Consider the following 19,908-nt stretch of genomic DNA (forward strand, 5'->3'; position numbering starts at 1 on the left):
TTAAAATGACGCAATTCAACGTTGGGCGCATTAGTTGAGAAACAAAACATTTCAAATGACAAAAACGACAACAAAATGAAACAGAACAGTAAAATAAATGTTGTATAGGCGTTCAGAATAACAGTTCATTGCTATTCGTTTAAACTTGTGCGTTTGATTGCTAGTAAATTGGACACACCATGAGGAAAGTTCGGAACACCGCTTTTCCCCGTTCCTATTGAATCGATGTGACAACTTATTGCTCTGCTAAATCACGATATAATATTAAAAATTCTGTTTTATCTTGAAGCAAAAAACTTGTTTCTTTAGCTCAATTGATCAGTGAAACGGTTCTTAAATATTCCCCAAAAAGTTAACATTGTTATGTTTTCCCCTTTTTTAAGGACAGCTACACAGTCTATGCTAATGAACTCGTAGACAGGGAAAAGTGCCTGTTCTTAGCTGATGCTGAATTTTCCATGTCATTTGCAACTGACAGTTTTTTTTTCAGTGTCTCCTCATCGTATTTTGATTTATTTGAAACTGCCATACTGACAGTTATACCTGAAAAATGAAAGACAGCTTCAGTATATTTGTCTGTTTGGCCACTATCGTAGTGTCCGAGAATGGAGCCAATACTATGGGTATAAAGAGACTTACTGCTGTTCAAAACTCGTCAGAAGGAGGTCCAAAATTCGTATGAAGATTATCAGTGTACCGCTAGTAACATCGATGTCACTTAACAATGGATTTCTCACCACCGAGAAGGACAAAAAGAAAGTGTCGTGAGAAACAACACGCAAGCATTTTGCTCTGCAACTGCAGAAAGTCAGCTATTTCATGTAAATGTGTAAACAAACTTGTTCGCCGCTGGAATCTGTCCGCCGCTGGGGAGAGCGCTGCTATAGTAGACAGTCTGTCGTCATTTAGCGTTAGCTTGCAATCAGGTACTTGGACTGGTATCGGTACTTGAAGCTAGTTTAGTTTGAGGCACAAACAACGTAGTGTGACAAAGAAATGAAGATTCTACTGTAATTGTATGATCAAAATTCACTCAATTAAATCAAAGTGTGTTAAGCATATAATATACCAGGTCGAGTCTGAAAGTATTTGCCCCTTTATTTAGCGAAATTACGGCTGCATATGCGAAGTCAACGTATCCACTCCTAGCGGTGGACCACTCTTGGACCTACCCTTCCTGATCTGCCGGTAGCTACGCGGCACGGCGCTACAGTCAGTCCGTCCACGACGTACGAGGAACAAACTGTCACTGGTTTTTTATAGAGCAAGGGAAGAACGCCCATCGAAAACCACATGAGAATGCTGTCCACGTATGGGGGTAAGTGTATCGCTTTGGGAAGTGTGAGGCGGTGAGTTCTGATTTCGCAAAAGGCAGTGAAGACTTACAGGAGAGTGAGCGTTCAGGGAGACCGCATGAAACGTGAATACTACTTCACGTTGAAATCGAAGCAGCAGAGCATGAGCATGGTGTAGGAACATCGGTGTTCACCTGTGACAAGTACATAAATAAATCCGTTCATTGCCATCTGTTGGCAGAGTGGTGTTAACGGTCTTCTGGGAACGTCTTGGTCAGCCCCTGCTGGATTTCATGCCACTAGATGTAACCATTAATGCCGACAGTTATTGTTCCACGGTCACGGCTGCGGGTCGACATCAAGGAGAATGGTTCAAATCGCTCTGAGCATTATGCGATTTGACTTCTGAGGTCATCAGTCGCCTAGAACTTAGAACTATCTAAACCTAACTAACCTAAGGACACCACACACATCCATGCCCGAGGCAGGATTCGAACTTGCGACCGTATCGCTCGGCTCCAGACTGTAGCGCCTAGAACCGCACGGCCACTCCTGCCGGCGCCATCAAGGAGAAGCGCTGATGGATTGTCGATGTCAACATCGTGGTTATCCTCCATGACAGTGCGAGACAACATGCGGCAATCAGAACCGCAGACAAACTCCCGTCACAGGGAGAGTCTGTACCACGTACCATACAGGCCGGACCTCGCCTCCGGTGATTTATACGTTTTCGGTCCGCTGAAGAAGTTCCTGACAGGATAGCAATTCACGTGCAACGATGGATTCAAGAGAGCAGTCCGACGGAGGGTCCACAGTCAGTCAAACAAATCCTACCACAGCGGAATTCCAAATGTAGTTCTGCGATGGGATAAATGTCTGAACCGGTGTGCAGACTAAGTGGAAAAATAGTGTAAGGTACGCAGAATAATACATATATTTGTAATTACCTGTATGTACCGTTTTTCAGATGATAAAAAATAGGGGCAAAGACTTTTTGATTCACCCTCACATTAATCAATAAGTGTTCAAATTTTTATAACGATTTGCTGTGTGTTATTGGGGCGAGAGAGAGAGAAAGACGGAGAGCAGGTATGTTACTCATTAGGTGCCGAAGTAATTTTGATTGTTTTTATTGTGATGTGTTTGCTTTCAACATGCGATTATTCATTTTCACCAAGGTGAAGGTGACCGTTAGATAGATTCCTTTGTGTATACAGGGCTATTACAAATGATTGAAGCGATTTCATAAATTCACTGTAGCTCCATTCATTGACATATGGTCACGACACACTACAGATACGTAGAAAAACTCATAAAGTTTTATTCGGCTGAAGCCGCACTTCAGGTTTCTGCCGCCATAGCGGTCGAGAGCGCAGTGAGACAAAATGGCGACAGGAGCCGAGAAAGCGTATGTCGTGCTTGAAATGCACTCACATCAGTCAGTTATAACAGTGCAACGACACTTCAGGACGAAGTTCAACAAAGATCCACCAACTGCTAACTCCATTCGGCGATGGCATGCGCAGTTTAAAGCTTCTGGATGCCTCTGTAAGGGGAAATCAACGGATCGGTCTGCAGTGAGCGAAGAAACGGTTGAACGCGTGCGGGCAAGTTTGACGCGTAGCCGCGGAAGTCGACGAATAAAGCAAGCAGGGAGCTAAACGTACCACAGCTGACGGTTTGGAAAATCTTATGGAAAAGCCTAAAGCAGAAGCATTTCTTAAACAGGAGATTGGAAAACCGATGGATCGTTCGTGGTGGAGATCATGATCAACAATTCATGTCTTGGCCTCCACGCTCTCCCGACTTAACCCCATGCGATTTCTTTCTGTGGGGTTATGTAAAAGATTCAGTGTTTAAACCTCCTCCACCAAGAAACGTGCCAGAACTGCGAGCTCGCATCAACGATGCTTTCGAACTCATTGATGGGGACATGCTGCGCCGAGTGTGGGAGGAACTTGATTATCGGCTTGATGTCTGCCGAATCACTAAAGGGCCACATATCGAACATTTGTGAATGCCTAAAAAAACTTTTTTGAGTTTTTGTATGTGTGTGCAAAGCATTGTGAAAATATCTCAAATAATAAAGTTATTGTAGAGTTGTGAAACCGCTTCAATCATTTGTAATAACGCTGTAGAAGAATGTCATTAGCGCTGGCACACTTCGGCTGGGAGGTAGTTGGCGGTTGGGGTCAGGCCAGGCGATGGCAACCTAAGATATCTGTTCACTCGTCTGAAAGAGTGATGTAATTCTTTTAGAAACGTCTATTAAGAATGGCAACAGAAAATAGCGCCAACGGTAACAGTACGGCACGTTTTGAACACGTATAGCCGAGTGCGTTAACGCGCCGCTCCTGGGATACGGGGAGGCGAGTCAGCCCCTGATCAAATCCTCCTCGAGGGTTAACAATAAGGGCTGGTGAGCTGCTCAGCCTGGATGTGGTTTTTAGGCGGTTTCCCATATCCAACTAGGTAAATAATGGGCTGGTACTTGTATCGTCTCCGATACAGGATATACGAATATTTAGAAAACGTTCTCCCACCTGACCATGATATTTACTATAGGTGCAGGCAGATGGGTTCACGACATCAGTCCCGGGGCAAATGGTGACGTCAGCAAGGGAATTCGGCCACTAACATTCCAATCTATATAAAATTGGCGACCCCGTAGAGAAACTGAAAATGGCATTGAAAATGAAGATGAAGGATACTAACTTTGAGAATGCATTGTGCAAGAAGGGTACTACTGTGTTCAGTGCAGGTTAAAAGCAAATGGAAAAACGAATTTCGCAACAGTGTTTGGACCACTTTAATAGTTACCAGTCATGTGCGTCGATCTGTTACTGTGGGTCCATTACTTAGCTCGAGGAACGAAACGTTAAAGGAGGAATTCGCCTTAATTATTACCTTGCGAAAGATGAAAGTATTACTAGCAAATAGTACGTAAGACGTAGGGACAAGTACATGAAAAAGTACATGCGAAGTTATTTGAATTTAAAATGAAAAATATCAAAACAAATCACCTTCCCACAAAGGCATTTTGTTAGTATGAAAATTAACGGTTTGTAGTAAAGATTATTAAACCATCTACCGAATTTGTTATTAGAAAACGTTCTGAGCCCAGTGTTTTGCCTTTTTATGGGCAGTGCTCTCCCCTCCCAAACTTGATTGCACAGAGGCTTTTATATTTACAGAACAGCTGGTTCATCCCATTAGTTACTAGATCAAGAGCCTATATGTTGTGACGTAACAAGACTGTTACGCCACACTGAAGTAGCCGAAAGAAAGGCACGCGTACACACACACGCCGACGGGCGTGAATTCTGGAACAGGATAACTATTGAATGGTAGCAAGAAAAGTACGTAGCTGCTTTATACTTAACTTTATTAGTTGATGACTACAGCGTTCTTCTTGAGACATTTATACTATAATTCTCAAACTATGTAAGGCTAATGGCGCCTTGCTAGGTCGTAGCCATGGACTTAGCAGAAGGCTATTCTAACTGTCTCTCAGCAAATGAGAGGAAGGCTTCGTCCGTATTGTAGCTAGCAATGTCGTCGTACAACTGGGGCGAGTGCTTGTTCGTATATCGAGACCTGCCTTGTGGTGGCGCTAGGTCTGCGATCACACAGTGGCGACACGCGGGTCCGACATGTACTAAATGGACCGCGGCCGATTTAAGCTACCACCTAGCAAGTGTGGTGTCTGGCGGTGACACCACACTATATACTCTCTGAACTAATTTTATCAGTAGAGGAGAATGTTGTACCTTGAGGATAGCGTACCTAGGATCACGTGATGATTTTTTGTTACCATCTAATGATTGATTTTACAATTACATGAAGGAAAGCGCAGTAAAAACAGACTTACAATTTTCGCTAGTTTCTATAGGTTTTGTTGTTGTTAGACATGAGTTTGGGATTTGTGCAGCATTTGTGAATGTTTCGTGTTGTGCACATATATGTCCTGTACAGTATATTAAAAGTATCTGGAATATATAGTTAATTCTTCAGTTACATAATTTTATGTTGCTTAAAGTACTATATATTTTGGAACAATTTGCATAACATGTGGAAAAGCAAGCCGTACTTTCTCGGTCGTGCTCCATCGTGTATTTGAAACAGGAGGTGGTCTTGTACCGGAATATGTGATACTTTGCAAATTAACTGAATTTCTGTAATGTCTTAATAATTTAACCCGTCATGAAAATGGAAATTTATTTTAGTTCCTATTTCAAACTGTATTTAACTGGCAACTGATTTTTGATGACATTTGTTCTTAATTTGATTTCACTTACTGATTACTGGTGTGCACTAGAGTAATAATGTAAGAGAGAGACGATTAAATACAGTATAGATAAGCTTTTCTCGATTAGAAAAGCTTTCAAAACTCAATAGAATATTTGTTTCTAGGCACTTGACCATGTTGTACGTGGAACATGTTTAGAAAACCTTGATTTTGGGGGGGAATCTTTTTAAATCTGAGAAAAAGACTGAGGCACACTCAAAGTGAATGCCTTCATTTCAAAATGGAATTAGAAGCATGGCTAGAGGGGAAAATCTGAAAAGTACCCCCAGGTGCAAAATTCGCCCCACCCTCTCCCCCTCTCGCGCTCTTTAAATGTATGACAGCCGTACGATCGAAGTAGTGGTGAATGTATATGCAACACTTTAATGACTGGCTTGTAGTACGTAGTCTTCATTTTAATTTTAAGAGATGTAACCACCACTGCCACTATATTGAGAAGGGGTGCTGACGACCTCTCTATTTAGCGCCCAAAATTAAACCTATCTTATCCAACCTCCCCTCACCTCCCTTTTTCCCATGTCTGTAATGTTCTATACTTTTCTGCATTGTATTGAAGGTCTTAGAAAATCTGAGTGTCGTGTCCAGTCCATATCAGACCAGAGGATGCAATTGCCAGAAAGGTTAACCATATCATCAGCGCGGCATTTATGGTGCTCCGCACTAACGACTCTTGGAAAAGTCGTGGAATTCGGGTCCCTTACGCGTATCTGGAGGCAGGTGCTCGCCTGCCAGTGACTGAAGTTTCGCTTGCGGGAAATATAGGAGCAAAGGCGCGTTCAGCTCCGTTGATGCGCAATCTGTTGTGTGATTGGCGTGCCGGGTGTCGGATTCGTGACGCGCCACTCGAGGCGAGGCTGGGGTGAGGGGCTGGCGCGAGCTCCGAGCCGCGAAGGCGGGCGCCGCCGAGTATTGCAACCAGATTACTCCGTAACTCAATCCCGACACGTGCGCCGTCATCAGATTGCCTGCGGCCCTCCCCGGCCGGATCGCTGTTAAACCGAGGCTGAACGAATTACCGCCGCCGCACAGGATACACCGCGTCGTCGCGCCCTTCTGCAGGCACCGCTCCGCCGTTATCCGCACTGTTGGCCCCCAAGTGCTTCAGAGGCTTTCCTAGCTCTTACTGGGGCTCGCTTAGCTCAGATTTGCTTTGTAGAAAAGTCTCAACTGACTGATAACTGCAGAAAGTTGAGGAGTATTTTCAAGAAGGTACACTGTCTAATCAAAAGTATCCGTCGATCTATTACTGGACATAAGGTGTGTCAATCATTCGCCTTTGTGACGGCTTGTACGCTGCTGGGGCGCTTTCATTCAGGTGTCTGAATGTCTGTGGAGGAATGATAGCCCATTCTTCCTCAAGAGCCGTAACTAGAACAGGTAGTGAGTTGGCTGCTGGGGTCTGGCCGGCCGCGGTGGTCTAGCGGTTCTAGGCGCTCAGTCCGGAGCCGCGCGACTGCTACGGTCGCAGGTTCGAATCCTGCCTCGGGCATGGATGTGTGTGATGTCCTTAGGTTAGTTAGGTTTAAGTAGTTCTAAGTTCTAGGGGACTAATGACCACAGCAGTTGAGTCCCATAGCGCTCAGAGCCATTTTTTTGCTGGGGTTTGGAGCGAAGTTGACTTTATAACTCATCCCAAAGCTGTTCCAGTGGATTCTGGTCGGGACTCTGAGCAGGCCAGTCGATATTAGGAATGTTATTGTCGCAAACCATTACCTCGCAGATGACGCAATGTGACAGGGTCCACGGTTGTGCTGACACACTATGTCGCAGGTTCGAATCCTGCCTCGGGCATGGATGTGTGTAATGTCCTTAGGTTAGTTAGGTTTAAGTAGTTCTAAGTTCTAGGGGACTGATGACCACAGCTGTTAAGTCCCATAGTGCTCAGAGCCACTTGAACCATTTTGTGCTGACACAAACAATCGTCGTCTCCGAACTGTTCCTTCACTATACCCAGTACACAACGCTGTAAAATGTCTTCTTATCCTTCCGAATTTGGCGTGTTATCAAGCACAGTAATGGGACCATACCCTAACCACGGAAAACACCGTAACTCATTTCGAGTCATCCACTGTCCAGTGGCGTCTCTCTTTACACCAGTTCAAGTGTCGTTTAGCATTGACTACAGGAATGTTTGCCCCGCTTGGAGCTCCTTTCCCATCGAACCCCACTCTTTTTAACTCCCTACGCACAGCCATCGTGCTAGCTGGACTGCTGGTAGCGCTGTAGAACTCAGAAGTGATTCCTTCCGTTGATTTTACGCGATTCTTTCTTCGCGTTTTCACTTCACAATCTCAGCATCAACTGTGGACTTGGGCAGCTTTAGAAGATTCAAATGTCCCTGATGGATTTATTGATCAGGTGACAACCAGTGATTAGTCGACGTTAGGAATCGCCGAGCTCTCCTGACCGACCTTTGCTGCTGTTACTATTTCTCTGACAGCACAATACTCTCCGCCTCCTTTTATACCGGCCATTCCGACTCTCACGACGCCTAGTGGTCAGTTCCGCATTACATAGTGCTGTCCGGTTACTTTTGTTCAGATTTTGTATTGTGTTGAATGCTCTGAGATATTTTGCAATGATGTCGAGTGCAGTTGGCTGTAAGCGCATTACATTGTTGATGGAAAGAGTGCATTTCGCCAACGCTTATTGCTCTCAGAACTAGTTTCCTCGATGAGTTAATGGGTATTTTGAAGTTGTAGGAAGCTACAGACCGACCATCAAAGTGTGTGCTTGGAAAGACAACGGTCCATTTTTCAAGTTCTTCATATGTAGTACGCCCCTGAATGCGATTTTTCCCCATTGTTTCGCGTATATCTTGCACAGAGAATACTAATGTGGAGTGTTGAAAGTTATACTCAGAAATTTGATGTGCCCTATAACATATCGAGACACGGACGTAGGGCAGTTGGGGCAGTATTACGCTATAGAGGACATTCGCCATAGTTTCCAAGGGATCTACGGTGATAATAATGTTTGAAGGCACCATGATAGCTGTGCACTACGTGAATATTATTGCGGACCACTTGCATAGCTTTACACTTGATACCTTCCCCGATGGCGTTGATATCTTCCAGAAGGAAAATTCTCCATACCACAAGATCACAATCGTGTTACTGTGGTTTGATGAACATCATAGTGACGCTACTTTGGTATCATCATGACTAAATTCGCCTGATCTAAACCAAATCGCACACATCTGGGAGGCTATCGGGCACCAGCTGCTCGTCCACAATCTACCGTCTTATAATGTATGAGACTTCATGACCTGTAGGTACACATCTAGGGGAATGTACTTCGGGAAACCTACCAAGGAATTGCCGTATCCTTATCACTCAGAATCGCTGCTGTATTGCATTCCAAAAGTGTACAAACACTCTGTTAAGCATGTGTTCATGATGTTTTGGCTCATCAGTCTGTGCATTACGTTCTTGAACACTGGCGAAGACGAAAAAGAGATGAAGTGCTGAGAAGACTGAGAGTAACAAGACGCCTACTAAGAACAATTACAAATAGGAGAAAAATAGACTCCTCTTCCACCGTTCATACCTTTCTGTATCTTGATTGAATGCATAGCATAGGGAGAAGACGGTGAGTAGAATGACGACATCAGATCAGGGGCGAAAGTGAAAAGTGCGAAAGTGTCGAGGAGCTAGCTTTAAGGAGGGAGATAGTAACAATTAGCCTTCCCGTTTTTGGTTGAGAATGAGAAGTGCTCTATCATATCCAAAATAGTGCTCTGTGCTGCCAAAGGACGTCTGGTTTATTCTCTCCTGTGACGTCAATTGGCTGACAAGTTGGCCTTCCGTCTGTTAGTGTAGGCTCCCAAAACTGGAACCATTACTACTTCTTCAGGTAACTGCTTAGTTGTCCTCATACGGCTGAATGTTCCGCGCTCCAGACTGTGCTGAGCATAAATACCCAGGTCAGACATGCTGACTGTTGAGCTGTGGAGGCGAGCTGAAAACATTAAAAATTGTAGATGGTCATCCATTTGCCACAATGTGGGAGGTTCATTTGCTGAAACGGCTATCTGTAAAATTACAGAGAAGCCACTGGGGTAGCTTTCTCTATAGCACGAAGACACAAACTGAAATTGCATATTGAATGGTTCCCCTACTCATTTTGTCGAGTTCGAGTACTGTGATTCACATTCATGAGATGATGTAGAATATATCTAAGTAATGATCTGCAGTGTTTCAGGCTTGTATGTGCTTATTGCTGACGGTGTTATTGTCGTTCCTACAACTATAAAAATGGACGCGAAAGGAGAGTGAAGTCTGCGTCAAGCGAGCTACAGATTCCAGTCGATGACAGTTATTTCAGTTTTCAGTGGATTACCCAAATAACTATAGGGGGAAGACCAGATTGTTTCCATGAACAACAGCATGGATGGCGCCTGTCCGTCCCTCTGACAAGCTGAGCATCTGCTTCGCCAGGAAGAATCTTTACGTCTACAGGAAGTCTACAAGGTAACCTCTAACCTTCCTCTCTTTCTTCAGAAGAAATTGGTCCACACTCCAGTGATGAGACCATGTACGCCATGACCCCCACTCCGCTGTCCCCTTCATAAAAAATCATTTTGAATTATTCGAGGTATCATGAAACAAAACTTATACAGTGTTTAGAATAACTTACGGGAAGCCTTTTTCGCTGTCCAAAAATGGATTATTCTTTCTATGACCGTGCCCTCTGCTTTGCTTTTTCATGAAAGCTTCTAAATGTGTCAGTCAAATTATGTGTGAGGACGGCAGTCTGGTTGTATGTCGTTGTGTACCAGTTAACACTAACGGTAGACGTAACTTCTGAATCAGCTTTTGCTTTCCGTAACTCTCCCACTGCCTCAAGATCTTGTTATCGAATATTCCTTCTAGTACGTTCACCACTGTACGTATCATCGATAGATAAGAATTACATTGAGTAAGGAGATCAAAACTTCCTGAACTAAATGTACTTGTTGGCGTGCTCTGGATACATTTAATTAAATGTCATACCTCTGCCATACAGTAATTTTCATAGCACACTCATCAACCAAGCAAACACGGAATAACAGTGTTAGTGGACACAGACCGTAGTAACAGCGGCTGATGGTTTTTCATGTTTCAGCAACAGATTGCACGGCATCATTTGTTTCTCAACTCGACACCAACCAAAACAGAAATTATTAGTGTTAACAGACTAAGGGCAAGTCACAGGAAGCTAATATGAGGGGCATTCATTAAGTACAGGGCTATTACAAATGATTGAAGCGATTTCATAAATTCACTGTAGCTCCATTCATTGACATATGGTCACGACACATTACAGATACGTAGAAAAACTCATAAAGTTTTCTTCAGGATTCTGCCGCCAGAGCGCTCGAGAGCGCAGTGAGACAAAATGGCGACAGGAGCCGAGAAAGCGTATGTCGTGCTTGAAATGCACTCATCAGTCAGTCATAACAGTGCAACGACACTTCAGGACGAAGTTCAACAAAGATCCACCAACTGCTAACTCCATTCGGCGATGGTATGCGCAGTTTAAAGCTTCTGGATGCCTCTGTAAGTGGAAATCAACGGGTCGGCCTGCAGTGAGCGAAGAAATGGTTGAACGCGTGCGGGCAAGTTTCACGCGTAGCCCGCGGAAGTCGACGAATAAAGCAAGCAGGGAGCTAAACGTACCACAGCCGACGGTTTGGAAAGGCTAAAGCAGAAGCCTTACCGTTTACAATTGCTACAAGCCCTGACACCCGATGACAAAGTCAAACGCATTGAATTTTCGGCGTGGTTGCAACAGCTCATGGAAGAGGATGCGTTCAGTGCGAAACTTGTTTTCAGTGATGAAGCAACATTTTTTCTTAATGGTGAAGTGAACAGACACAATGTGCGAATCTGGGCGGTAGAGAATCCTCATGCATTCGTGCAGCAAATTCGCAGTTCACCAAAAGTTAACGTGTTTTGTGCAATCTCACGGTTTAAAGTTTACGGCCTCTTTTTCTTCTGCGAAAAAAACGTTACAGGACACGTGTATCTGGACATGCTGGAAAAGTAGCTCATGCCACAACTGGAGACCGACAGCGCCGACTTCATCTTTCAACAGGATGGTGCTCCACCGCACTTCCATCATGATGTTCGGCATTTCTTAAACAGGAGATTGGAAAACCGATGGATCGGTCGTGGTGGAGATCATGATCAGCAATTCATGTCATGGCCTCCACGCTCTCCCGACTTAACCCCATGCGATTTCTTTCTGTGGGGTTATGTGGAAGATTCAGTGTTTACGCCTCCTCTACCAAGAAACGTGCCAGAACTGCGAGCTCGCATCAACGATGCTTTCGAACTCATTGATGGGGACATGCTGCGCCGAGTGTGGGAGGAACTTGATTATCGGCTTGATGTCTGCCGAATCACTAAAGGGGCACATATCGAACATTTGTGAATGCCTAAAAAAACTTTTTGAATTTTTGTATGTGTGCGCAAAGCATTGTGAAAATGTCTCAAATAATAAAGTTATTGTAGAGCTGTGAAATCGCTTCAATCATTTGTAATAACCCTGTAATGCAATACACTTTTTGTCTCGGCCCGTTTCGGTTGAAAAACACGGAGAATTTGGTCTGAGACTTTCATGAAGTTCCTATAGGCGGCAACACTATACGTAGGCCTACCTTTCAAAATGGCATCTGTAACGGAGGCACTTTATAAGGAGAGAGCTGTCATTGAGTTTCTTTTGATGGAAAACCAGAACGTCGCAGATATTCATAGACGCTTGCCGACTGTCTGCGGAGACCTGACAAGGAGCAAAAGCACGATGAGTCGTTGGGTGAGGCGTCTGTCATCATAGCATCGAGGTCGCACAAACCAATACTATATCCAGCGTGACTCCTGCAACGCTGGAACTTTCGGACTCACTCATTACAGATGATCGACGGACTACAAACAAACAACTCGCTGCACAACTGAATGTCTCTGTTGGTGGTACTGACAACTCGTTCACCAGTTGGGGGACTCAAATGTGTGTGCACGCTGGTTTCCTCGCCGCCTACCGAAGCAGTACGTGTTGGATGATGGATGACGGATGTGCGGAAGATGTCGACCAGTAGAGTGGAACCATGCAGTGACACAGGCCGTCCCCGTAAGATGGCTTAAGGTCATCGTAATGGAAGGAGATTATTTTGAAAAATAGAGATTTGTAGCCAAAAGAGTGGGGAATGATATGATGTACTGGAACCCTGAATAAAACCAAAATAATTGTTGCTTGTCTTTATACAGTTTTCCCATGTAATACATTGTGTTTTATGTTTTGTTCAAATGGCTCTGAGCACTATGGGACTTAACATCTGAGGTCATCAGTCCCCTAGACTTAGAACTACTTAAACCTAACGAACCTAAGGACATCACACACATCCATGCACGAGGCAGGAATCGAACCTGCTACCGTAGCAGGAGCGCGGTTCCGGACTGAAGCGCCTAGAACTGCTCGGCCACAGCGGCCGGCTTGTATTTTGTAATGAAGTCGCAGAAAAGTCGTGTTTCATTATGAGACATAATTGTATATGGCGAAATGAACTTTGCCGGAAACCAGTAAATAAAAATATAAAAATTGAACGCGAACTGCTTCTGTAGACATCTGAGGATGTCAATGTGTTGTCGAAACACGTCGTCGCTATCTTATTTTGTTAACGGATAAGTGAATAACGCTGAAACTGATTGAGTAAAAATCTTACATACAATTACTGACCTCAACATGTACCTTGTAACTCTGTAAAATAAATATTTTCATAATTTTTAAGAAATATTCAGCAGTGAATTACAGTCCTACAATGATAGCCGTTGTAGCGGTTACTGAGAGGGAAGGGAGTGTCTGTGACCAGTAGGACACATCGTCCCTTTGTGGTGGATGGCGCAGCGCCGCCCAGCCGCGTACAGAGCAGCGCGCGAAGAGCAGGGAGTTTAGTCACCTGTCGAGTTGGTCGGCGAAAGCCAACAGTTGCAGAGTATCGCCTCGGACCTCGGGCGCGCGGCGGACGTGATATAAATTCCAGCGGGCTAATTACCAGCGGCGCTACATTGTCGGCGCCTCGATTAGTTTCTGCACCTATGCAATATCACCTTGGCGAGCGGCCGGTATTTTTCTTTGTCTGCCGCTACACAATTACCTGTAGCGATGGCCCCTTTGGCCGCCCGGCCCGGGGCGCACAATTTCATTTCGCGCGGCGCCATTGTGCGCGGGCCAGTTTATTGGCTAAGCGGGGCGAGTCCCCGCCCCGGCCGCTGGCTCGCTCTTCATTGTGAGCGCCGGCGGTTTTTTTGCAGACCCGACGCCTACCTTTTGTGACGGCGTCGCGACGCCGACCTGGTCACCGCGCCCGCTGCACTTCCTGCCTGCCGCTGTCTGCGACCGCCGCGCGGCTGTTCCTCCGTTCCGGGAACAGCCCTTTGCGGATTCCCTCGTCTCACTGGCGCGCTAATCTGTTTCTCTCCCAACAACCGGCTGTGCGTCTGCATATCGCGAGTGGAGAATTTCATTTCGGCGACAAATTATACACTCCATCTCCCTAGTCGAGACCATTAATGCACGATATTGCAATAGCGAACAACCCCAAGGTAGCCTGTACGAATCCCGATAGTTCCAGGAATTACCATCACCACTATTCTGCAAGACGATATGCGGGGTGACCCACAGACACCCTGTACGGCTCACGCTCGATTTGAAGTAACAATGAACTAACTAAAAAAGAGTAGTTAGTAGTAACGTTAAGAACATGTAGTTACATACACTATGCGATCAAAAGTATCCGGACACCCCAAAAAACATACGTTTTTCATATTAGGTCCATTGTGCTGCCACCTACTGCCAGGTACTCCATATCAGCGACCTCAGTACTTATTAGACATCGTAAGAGAGTAGAGCGGGGCGCTCCGCGGAACTCAAAGAGTTCGAACGTGGTCAGGTTATAACACTAGCCTACCAAGACATAAGCTAATGTTACCCTCTGAGAGGATTTATAATTTTGACCGCGCTTGTATATCTAACGGATAAAGGTATTGCACAGTAATTTTAAATATGGTCAATTTAACAGAAAAACTAAACAGGCTTTAAACTTTGGTATTTAATGAAAGTAGTAAATTTCGTATACGAATGAAAAATGAACGGTCGTCAACCCAATTAGGCACATGAATTTGGAAATATATGTTTAACAAAATTAAATATTACTTCTTTAAGTTACTTTCATTAATATTTCCCAGGGTACACAGGGTACAAACGGACACAGGGCACTCCCAGCTGTGTGTAGCAGCAGTCACCAATACTCCACGTACTGGTAATCATAGAAAGCAACATTTGTACCAAACTCACACTAATAAGAGCTACACTCAAGACTGTTACTTGGATCAGTACTGAAATGTTACTGCAGAACTAAATTTCGCTGGAGGGGGTTCTGACTTAACTGACATATAAATACCACAAATAAAATAAATAATACCACAATTACACTGTTTATGCTCCCATTTATGGAAATGTATCAGATTTCCTTAGTAGCAATACTATTCCAATTACCTTTCTCATATGAGAAGATATGGTGGGGATCCATAAACTGATATTGTATCTCTAGTCAAACTCTATGATTATTTCAGCTGCCAAAATTCAGTATGATTAAATTTAATTCTTATCTTCGCTTGGAATAATTTATGTTTTTTTTTCTTTTTAAGGCAAATTATTCAACACTGAGCTCAATTAACTTAAAAAATTCGTTCATGATAGTAATCAAAGCTAAATTAAGTTTCAAATGAGTATAACTTATCTCCCTGTTTTCATCACCTGTGAAGCGGGTATTTTAGACAGTAACATTTACAGTCTGGCACTGGATTTTTGCAAAATGATACTTTGCAATAAGTTGAGAGTATTTTAGTAAAATTCTAACTAGCTTCACTTTTAATAATACTTGCACATCTGACAAACATAAATAAATAATAATAGTGCATTGAAACAGGATATTCGGTTTTATAAACACGTAGGAGCGGATACTGCACAGGTTCATGTTCAGGATAAGAGTTATGGTTCTAAACACACTATATAGCACTTGGATTATTTTTAAAACCAATCGCAAAAATTAACTGGTCCACGCTCTCATACATCTGTACGCATATAGTTGGTGGAGCAGTGGCGAAGTAGTGGTGGAAAGCGACGTGGTGGCTAACTGTACTCACGGCTCTTGATGTTTGAATGCTTTGTACAATTTCTTCTTGGCGACGGATTTTTAATATGTTTGAGCCATTCCTTATTGCCGAGAGTACCATGCAACAGCCAAATCCACATCTGAGTCAAAATTCCTTGCAAAGCGACTTCCGATTGCCTCCCTTGGCACCGTCGATGTGTACCGCGCAACGGCTAGCCACTGACTACGTACCGTCCACACCAAGGAGCCGCCCAGTCCGACCGCCAAAACCACCTTTTACATCGCGCCAAGCCACTTCCGTTGCGGAGGGACTTCCCTGCATCTTTTACATTTTACAATACAAGTGCCCTAACCATGAACCAGCTTCCAATATACAATTTTTTTCTTCTAAATATACACATATTATAAAATTTCGTTATTTTAAACATCATTTAGCTTTTCCCATATATACATTACAGTATTTTTAAATTTCCTGCCACAAATCAATGACTTTAATCAACAAAGAATAAACATTTCGTAATTACAGATACACAGCTACATAATATAAACCTACTTCTAATCGATATAAGTGTTGCAAGGTGATTGGGTGTCACTTGTGTCATACATCTGTACGCGAGATTTCCACACTGCTAAACATCCCTAGGTCCACTGTTTCCGATGTGATAGTGAAGTGGAAACGTGAAGGGACACCTACAGCACAAAAGCGTACAGGCAGACCTCGTCTGTTGACTGAGGGGGACCACCGACAGTTGCAGAGGGTCGTAATTTGTAATAGGTAGACATCTATCCATACCATCACACAAGAATTCCAAACTGCACCAGGATCCACTGCAAGTACTATGACAGTTAGGCGGGAGATGAGAAAACGGATTTCATGGTCGAGCGGCTTGCACCCCTTGTTGTTTCGCGTGGCACTATCACAGCACAGACCTACATTGATGTTTTAAGCGCTTTCTTGCTTCCCAGTCTTGAAGAGCATTTCGGTGAAGGCGATTGCATCTTTCAACACGATCGAGCCACCTGTTGGTTACACGACAATAACATCCCTGCAATGGGCTGGCCTGCACAAAGTCCTGCCCTGGCTCCTATAGAACAACTTTTGGGATGTTTTGGAACGCCGACTTCGTGCTACGGTCTCATCGATCGAAATCTATCTCTCTCCTCAGTGCAGCACTCCGTGAAGAGTGGGCTGCCATTCTCCAAGAAACCTTCCAGCACGTGATTGAACGTATGCCTGCGAGTGTGAAAGCTGTCATCAAGGCAAAGGGTGGGCCAACACCATACTGAGTTCCAGCATTACCGATGGAGGGCGCAACGAACTTGGAAGTCATTTTCAGTCAGTTGTTCAAATGGCTCTAAACACTATGGGACTTAACATCTGAGGTCATCAGTCCTCTAGACTTAAAACCATGTAAACCTAACCGACCTAAGGACATCACACACATCCATGCCCGTTACCGGATTCGAACCTGCGACCGTAGCGGTTGCGCGATTCCAAACTGTAGCGCCTAGAACTGCACGGTTACACTGGCCGGCCAGCCAGTTTTCTTTGCACCATATAAGCAGACAGCAGCTCGTTATGGTTGTTTTTAAATGGCTGTGGCAGTTGTACTGTAGAAATGAATTACATTTAGTCAGATGCTATTGTGTGCACATGGATTGTTTATAATATGTAGTGGTTCCAATGTGATGCAAACATGGTACAGGAGTATGTCAAGGAATCATACTTTTATTCTCTGCTGCAAAACCTCTGCTTATGCATGATTGTTTTGTATATTTATTACAGTGTAGATACACGACCTTATCACCCACTTATATTGTAGCTTGACACATTGTGTTACGTCATATACGATGATGGGTTGTGAAGTAAATGAAATGTTTATTTTAAAACATGTGGTTTCAGATGGTTTTCAGACATGATGTAGATGCACATCATCAAGCCCTGTAACCCATAACAGGGTAGAACACACTGATTAAAACTAATATCTAATTACGTCAAACTCTTACAGAAGATTTATATATATTTAAAATGGTGGAGGGAATGTCTGAGCATCTGTCCGATATCAGGGATGGGACCTCAGCCGCGGGGTTTACGGGAGGCCAAAGACGGGAAAGGGGGGTGGCAGGGGTGGGCACTACAGAGAGGTGTGTCGGCAGAAGGGGTGGCTGCCACGGAGGGACAAGGGCAGTACTGTTGGTTCCCAAAGGGGTAGGCATGGGAGTAGTGGGCTCTTATTTAGATTTGTCTAGGATAGATGTTGATGCACCTGCACTATTGTTATTAGAAGTCATTGCGAAATTTCTCTTAAGTCAGATAATATTTAAGTAAATGGGACATGATGGGACTTGAACCCAGGACACTCACAGCTTAGAAGCTGTGGGCAGTTGTACTATATTGTGAAGTCACTTGACCTTGGATTGCACCAATACAGTTAGGCTGTATGTGACTTTGGACTGCACTAGAACAATTGGCTAAAAGTGAAAGTGGTGTTTGTGTGGTAATTAGAGAGAGACCTTGTACTGCACCACTAATGGTTGCTGACATAAACAACTCTGGTGGTCATTATACCTATCACTGAGTTGTAATTCTAATCATTTACGTATCCATTGATGGTGTGTGTGTGTGTGTGTGTGTGTGTGTGTGTGTGTGTGTGTGTACGAAGTTACACTGACATCCAACCAAGTCCTCTGGGCGCTTCAATTTTTTTTCCATCCGTTGTATAGTGACTGTAATTTACCATTGCTTTCAGGTGTGCTCGAGTTCCAACAGAATATGAGAATGCTGATTAATGTTATATCGGCACATCTGTCAGTCATACTGGCTGTTGCCCCATTAACCACTGAAAAGGCTGCCCTTCATCAAAAATCATATATTATGTACGTACTCTCAATGGAGATATTTTGTGACAAAGAAAAATGTCTTGTTTTTAAATGGTTCAAATGGCTCTGAGCACTATGCGACTTAACTTCTGAGGTCATCAGTCGCCTAGAACTTAGAACTAATTAAACCTAACTAACCTAAAGACATCACACACATCCATACCCGAGGCAGGATTCGAACCCGCGACCGTAGCGGTCGCCCGGTTCCAGACTGTAGCGCCTAGAACCGCACGGCCTCTCCGGCCGGCTCTTGTTTTTAGATGAAGAGCATGTTTTCGAAGTTAACACTGAACTGTCAACTTAAGCAGCTGAGGAAGTTCATCGAAAAAACGAGAAACAGCAGACACTGTAGATACCAATCGTCTGTGAGCAGTTTCAAAACAACTTAAACAATAACACAGGAATCTGGGTCTTCTGCAGAAGGAAAAGCTTCTTTCTAAATATAATGAAGTTCAGGATTCATCTACTGTAAAGAAAGGCATCTCTACATCACTTCTTGCTTTGTGGCTCCCGTATACATGTAGTAATTATTGCTTTATTAGTAATGACCACCTTCCGGTTTCGTAAAGCAATCACTTGTGACTCATATTTGTTGTGGCAGAAAGCTATCTCATGTTGAGTTATTTGTACCTCTTAACAGCAGTCGATCGTCTACATCACTTAAATAAATGCCTGTTTTCTGTTGTCAACAGGTGCATCAACTCGGCTGCTGTGGTGATTGAGACGACGCGCTGTAGGTAAGTCGGCACGCCCAATGTTTCGCAGTAGTCTCTCCATTCAAGGATTTAGTCTGTAGAATGTCGCTGTAATTGCGCCACAGTCCACCATAAATCGTATATTCTATCTCATTTATATTTTTCGCCCGCTTCATAAAATAGTGTTCTGTCAGGTGAATTCGAAGCTGAACGGTTTGAAAGCTCCACTCGATCTTGGTTATCCGATTATCTTTGCTTGTTAGTGTAAATCTGCATTTACGTGTATACTAGAATCAATGTAAATTGCATAGCAGAGGGTACGTTTGATTGAAGAGGTTTTTACCAGGTATTATATCACTTTCTTATGTGTTCAAATTTAGTAACATTTCAGTTGATTTCTCGTGTTTGTAAGACTGTTCTGTGACCATTAGCACTGTCTTTTTCTGTAGGCTTCTGATTTCACCTTCATTCCGTCCTTGTCTTCTGAGTCAAAGTCGATTCCGTCCTCCATTTGTTATTCACTCGCAGCATATGGAATGCCCCAATGCAATGTACTTACACTAATCTTCAGTGTGG

At 43.9% G+C, this 19,908-nt stretch overlaps 1 protein-coding gene across 5 annotated transcripts in view; it reads left to right on the plus strand.

Moving 5' to 3' along the window:
* Window positions 1-19,908, plus strand: part of LOC124798621 (COBW domain-containing protein 1-like) — a 524,248-nt gene that overhangs the window by 308,616 nt on the left and 195,724 nt on the right. For all 5 annotated transcript variants that reach the window (XM_047262102.1, XM_047262099.1, XM_047262097.1 and 2 more), the window contains one exon: window positions 19,330-19,374. In XM_047262102.1, coding sequence (XP_047118058.1) covers window positions 19,330-19,374 — 45 coding nt within the window. The remainder of the gene's footprint in view (window positions 1-19,329; window positions 19,375-19,908) is intronic.

The sequence above is a fragment of the Schistocerca piceifrons genome, chromosome 5 (genome assembly GCF_021461385.2).
Source record: "Schistocerca piceifrons isolate TAMUIC-IGC-003096 chromosome 5, iqSchPice1.1, whole genome shotgun sequence".
Lineage (NCBI taxonomy): Eukaryota > Metazoa > Arthropoda > Insecta > Orthoptera > Acrididae > Schistocerca > Schistocerca piceifrons.